Below are 6,291 nucleotides of genomic sequence, written 5' to 3' on the forward strand. Positions count from 1 at the left end.
GAAGGAATGAGAGGGTTAAAAGCTTTCAAATGCACATTAATATTATAAGCTGTTATAAATCTCAGGCCTCTTCACTCAAGCTTGTTTTTGTTTCTATGGGTCTATTGCTCATGTTTACTGAAGGTCTAAAACTGTAAAACTGTCGGAAGAGAGATTGATTATAGTCCTTTTCCATGCCCAGGCCATATTGATCCAGTGCCTGACAGGCACCCTCTGATGACTTAAAATATCCACCTCCTGTAATGAACTGACTGGGCTTTGTGGCCTTTATTGCTCAGAAAGAAGCAAGTGCAGGGAAACATTTGGCAGGGACAATCTGCCAGACCAGCTTGTGATTCAACCTTCAGCACAACAGCATAGAAGCCTGAATAAATGAACACTAAACTTGATTACAGTTTCATGAACATGTTTCATGCTCTCCTTGTTTTACACAGTGGCTTTCTGCAGGGCAAGCTGAGAGATATGGCACAAACACATTTCACAGATTTAGGGTGTCTGTAAAGCCCTAATGAAGGCCCTCTGGGAAAATATTATTTTTTGAGCTTTTGAAGTTGACAGAAAACTGGAAAAACTTCAGTACACTTAATTTTTTCCCCTGCGCTGATGTAAATCTGCCCCCAACACCCACACTCATAGATAGACAAAACCATGACAACATAACAGAACATTGCCTCACTGAGTTGTTTTTTACTGTTTTGGGACATAGTCATGGTTATCATTTCGGTGCACACAGCTGAACAGCTTAAACTGAGTGAAGCTGGCTAGGGTCCTAAAAGAAAACGCTTCAGGAGGAAATACTTTGGGGTTCTCCAGTTTCAGTGCAAAGTCAGAATGTAGCAGAAGAGCAGATGTATTACCAGCAGGTGCTGACTTTTAATTTCAGCACTGCGGTGTGCACTGAATAGTCCTGAACCTCTGACTCGGCAGCACTGCGTGTGAGACACACACAGCAAAATCCCCAGAGCTGATTTAACACCAGCAGTGTTGATTAACACCTATAGTGTTAATTAACTACTACATGTTTATATTAACATTTACAGCACTGACTTAACACCTACACTGCTTAATTATAATCTACAGTGCTGAATTAACACCTATAGTATTTAATGAACACCTGCAGCGTTGAATTAACACCTGCAATGTTGAATTAACACCTCCATTGCTGGAATACCACATTCAGTATTGAATGAACACCTACAGTGTTGAATTCATACCTACGGTGTTACATCATCATCAGTGTTGAATGAACACATACAGCGTTAAATTCATACCTACAGTGTTGAATTAACACATTCAATGTTGAATTAATGCCTACAGTGATGAATTAACACCTCCAATCCTGGATTACCACATTCAGTGTTGAATTAATACCTACAGTGTTGATGTAGCACATCCACTGCTGGATTACCACATTTAGTACTGAATTAACACCTCCACTGCTGGATTACCACATATGGTACTGAATTAACACCTACAGTGTTGAAATCGTACATACAGTGTTGAATTACTACTGGATACTGTACTGGATTACTACATTCAATACTAAATTAACATATACAGTATTGAATTAACACCTACAGCATTAAATTAACATTTGCAGTGTTACACCCCTATAGCACTGAGTTAACAGCCATAGTGCTGAATTAACACCTACAGTGTGTGTTTAAGTCCAGTTGAACACAAATGAACACTGCGAGCATTAATTAAGAATTTTGCACCTTTGTAACCCACCAATAGCTTTTACCACTACAGTAATACTACAGTTATTATTCCCTGTGTTGAACCCCAAGAAACCATTCAAGAGATATCTGGCTACATCCAGATCCCCATGGCCTTATGATTATCCCCTCTGGTGCTCCATGTAATCATGACTGAGAGTCTAGCTATTGTTCTCGTGTAACCCACCTGCGTTCTGGTCTTAGCTTGTGTTCAAGCAGCTCTGATTACATGTTTTTCTTGAAAGGAACACTACCAAGGTGAGACATCAACACATCTGCTCATTTCCAAACTATAGCCTGTGGTTACGCTGCTCCAGGAACAAATTGCAACCGACAAAATAGCTTCTCCTCTTCAGTCCTGTACTACGTTAGTAGTGATCTGATGTGAATATGTGCATATACAGCAGCAATACAGCACTAAGGGCAAGATTCTTACCAGTGGGAGTGAGCAGTCTGGGCGGTGGTGGTGGAGGGGGTGGGGGTGGTAAGGGTGGGTAGCGTCTGCACTGGCATGGCAGCTGGCAGATGTCTTCGATTGGAGCTGCTGGGCTCCGAGAGCATGACTTCTGGAGTTCTCCCTGGGCATGCTGGCGACGAGAGGAGAGCACAGTGTCAGAATTCGTCAAGATAATTCTCCAGTCTCCAATATTCCCTTTCCATTGTGATTTTATCAGTTCCTCCTCAATAGAGCAAGTAATCCACTACTTCCACAACACAGGTGACTTAGAATAGCATATTGCTGCTGCCAGAACAAAACCTCGTATCTCCACAATGAAAACTATACAGGAGAAGGTAAAAACATACCTTACTTTTAACGTTAATCAATGTAACCAGACTTTTTTTCCAAGTCATTTTGGGTCATTACCGTTGGTCCATTTCCCATGTAAAGGGCAACAGGCATTTTCAAATTATGTTAAAAACGGACAAAAATGGAGATACAAGGTTATGTTTTCGACAGCAGCGATATATTGAACTGAAAATCTTTTTCATTGATTGATTTCATTTTCATTGATTTAAAGGAATTTTTTGTGTGAACTACTGTCTACTGTCATATCAAAATATCCTAATTTGCAACCTCATAAGTTACCATTTTGGAGATACAAGAGTTTGTTACAACAACTTTAATCTGAATATATTTAAATGAAATGGAATAGATTTAACTGCAATGGTACAAGTATGAGCGTAGATTAGTCACCAAACCACTGTTTGGTATGCATAAATTGTGACAAAATGGTGGAATTCCCCTTTAAGATTAATAGGTTGAACGCTAAACTTGCTGACATATTTCCTAATCATTAGAACACATCAAAACCCATAATGAAAGTGAGCTGTACAATATTTAACCAGGAGTTCCCCAGTTACTAGTATCACCGTAAATATCACAGAACAACACAGCACACTTCATTTTCATAAAGGCCTGGTCTCTTCACAAACACGTTTAATAGGAGCTCCCTCCCACTAGGAGGAGAATGAAGGGTGTGTGGAGGCTAAGGTCTTTCCAAGAGCGCTCCTACACACACCTCGGCCCCTCAGCTCCCCAGAGGAGTGGGAGTCGTGTGGAGCAAAGCCTGACTCTCCTTCCTTCTGACAGACCAAGCAGGAAACCCTTTCGCTAATGTCCTGTAAGCTTGCTGCCGCAGGCAACAATGGGTGAGGACTCTGAGTCTTTGCACATCAAGTGATCCGTATCAGCAAATACTACTAGTAGTAGGCTGCTATTACTAGGGGTCTAACAATACAGTCAGCCCACGGTTCAGTTCACTTTACAGGGTTCATGATTTGGGAGTCTCACAATGTAAGAAGTGGAGAAAAAAGTGATTATATTAATTATGTTGTTGCACAACTTAGTAATGACACTAGAGCTGGAATGCAGGACGAGTGCTGGAGTGAGCTGTTGATCTGAGGTGATCGTTTGCTAACTTTGGTGCTGAGATGAGCAATTGCATTAGATGACATAACTGATAGAACATATCAGCTCTTCGTGATTCACTGCCACAAGTGTCAGTTGTTTTAACACTTGTTGAGGTGAGATAACATCAAAATGGATAGAAGCAGCTTTTACGACAGCACGTATTGGAATAAGACTTTATAAATGTTTATGGAGGTTTATGCTAGTTGTCATCAAAAGCTTACACAGGTGATGGAGCCTCTGGATTCTGCCCTTCAGGTAAGTGTTACTGTTGCTGTATAATGCACATAACCAGCTGTGTAAAGGTTCACATCCTGGTGAGATTGAGCCCTAGCCATGGCGTAGCAGAACCACTTTTGGATCCCTAAAGAACCCTTCAATAGATGTCACCTTAAACAAACTCAATTGAAACCACCCAGCTGAGAGCTTCTTTAGTTCTTCTATGGCATCACTCCAAATAACCACAATATCTGCACCTTTATTTTTGAAGACCGAAGAACGTTAACTTGCATTACTATGTAGGATCCACTACTACTAAGTCTGCTCAGAAGTTACTTTGGACTTAACAAGTTAGTGATTCTCTTTAGTTTTCAGAATGAAGACTGTTTTTTTTTTCTAAGCCGATCAGTAAAAAACTCTACATCAAATGCAGCTGATGTAAAATAAGCTTCACCCATTCATCCCATACACGTGTAAAAGAACAGTTCTTTATTTTCCATCACAGAAGAACTAAGCAACTCCATTTTCAAGCCCATTTTAAACCCCATGCTCAAATGACATGCACATCCCTGGTGTAGTATCCCTAATGACCCTCAGCGCCCAGTTCCAACAACCTACCTGTAACAGTGGCAGGAACAGCGACAGAAAGCAGTGGTTAAACAAAAAAGGCAGAACCCCCAAAGCGGTCGACGGCAAATTTGGAACAAACATTCCTCCTGTCTCTTCACAGTCCACCTGGCGAGCACACGAGCGCGAGGCGCGGACAACTCTCTGCTCTGGAAGGGTTCAATAATCCAGCCTCTCGCGCTGAACGGCGACTTTGCCCTCGAGCTTCTCGCAGCGTGGTCCTCTGAACATTCCTGCCCAGTTAGCTCATTGGTGGGTGGCATGAAGAGCCCAGAACAGTGTGGGATCCGAAGAGGAGCTCCGCGTGCCGGGGCTTAAAGTTGGAGATGATGCTCTCGCGCTGTGGTGCGCTGCAGGCTGGACCCAAACTTCTCCAGCCCGCGAGACCGAGGCAAAATCCTGGCCGCTGGAGCCCCTCGATCAGGCTTCATCTCTTGTGAGAAGCATATGGGACTGGACCGTTTCACCGGCGCGACGCGGGAAAAAAAAGTTACCTACCGACGCTCTGAAACGCTGATGTAGAGCTGGAGCTACGCGCGAGAGAAGACTGGCCGACGCACGAGGGCTTCACCCTAAACCGCAAGCTGGAGCTTTCCTCTCTTCGTTACTTCTGGAGCACCACCTGAGCTGAACGGACACGTGCAGAAACAGGGATGATGTTCTGAGAGGTCAGCCATTGGCGCGATCGATGTTGTCTCCCAGTGTTGCCCCCCCCTCTTCTGGACAGAGCTGAGGCTGTTCCTACTCAGGGAGGGCTGAGGAAAACGTCTGGACCACAGCGGTGTCCGGTGAAGACTCTTGTACAGCTGCCCGGTTGGGAATCCTTATTGCGTTTTTTCGCGCGAGTGTGCAGAGAGAGTTGAACGTGCAGAGTGGAGAAGAAGAGAGTTGGAGCACATGGAGAGGAGGAGGGGGGCACTATGTCTAATTACTGTGCATACACACCTCCCAGTGTCAGTACAGCAGCATTCACTATGGAAAATATATCTTGGTAAGTGAAGCATCTGAAGTGCAGCCAACATATATCTAAGATTCTGCATTAGGAGATCATTGATGGATTGTACAAAATCTACCAGTGCAGTAAGATAGTCTGTATCTATATCTATATATACAGTCAGATCCATAAGTATTTGGACAATATTTGTACACCATCTCAATGGATTTGAAATAAAGCAGTCAAGATGTGATTGAAGTGCAGACTTTCAGCTTTAATTCAAGGGGTTTAACAAAAATATTGCCTGAACCATTTAGGAATTACAGCCGTTTTTTACATAGCCCATCCATTTTAATTAGACAAACTAACGTGATTATAAATACAAGGATTATTTTTAATACTTGGATGCAAATCCTGAAGTCTGGAGCTCATGGACATCACCAAATGCTGAGTTTCCTCTCTTGTGATGCTTTGCCAGGCCTTTACTGCAGCCGCCTTCAGTTGCTGCTTGTTTGTGGGTCTTTCTGCCTTCAGTTTTGTCTTCAATATGATGATTTGGGCTGAGGTCAGTGACTGACTCGGCCATTTAGGAACATTCCATATTTTTGTCTGAAGAAGCTCTGGGGTTGCTTTCACTCGATTTTTTGGTCATTATCCATCTGTACTGTGGTGCGCTGTTCAGTTTTATAGCATTTGACGGAATCTGAGCAGGAAGTGTAGCTCAGCACACTTCAGAATTCATCCTGCTACCTCTATCAGCAGTCACATTATTAACCAACACCAGTGACCCAGTTCCATTGGCAGCATGCCCACACTGTAACACTACCTCCACCATGTTTGACAGATGATGTGGTATGTTTCAGATCATGAGCCCTTCATTTCTT

At 43.0% G+C, this 6,291-nt stretch overlaps 1 protein-coding gene across 1 annotated transcript in view; it reads right to left on the reverse strand.

The window, feature by feature from the left end:
- prima1 (proline rich membrane anchor 1) overlaps positions 1-5,824 on the reverse strand; it is a 48,942-nt gene extending 43,118 nt beyond the window's left edge. The window contains exons 1-2 of the mRNA XM_036581946.1: positions 4,465-5,824; positions 2,155-2,305 (exon numbers count right to left, since the gene is read on the reverse strand). Of these exons, the coding sequence (XP_036437839.1) occupies positions 2,155-2,305; positions 4,465-4,557 (244 nt within the window). The 5' untranslated portion in view covers positions 4,558-5,824. The remainder of the gene's footprint in view (positions 1-2,154; positions 2,306-4,464) is intronic.
- Positions 5,825-6,291: the final 467 nt, after the last annotated feature.

Source organism: Colossoma macropomum, unplaced genomic scaffold (assembly GCF_904425465.1).
Source record: "Colossoma macropomum unplaced genomic scaffold, Colossoma_macropomum, whole genome shotgun sequence".
Taxonomy (NCBI): Eukaryota; Metazoa; Chordata; class Actinopteri; order Characiformes; family Serrasalmidae; genus Colossoma; species Colossoma macropomum.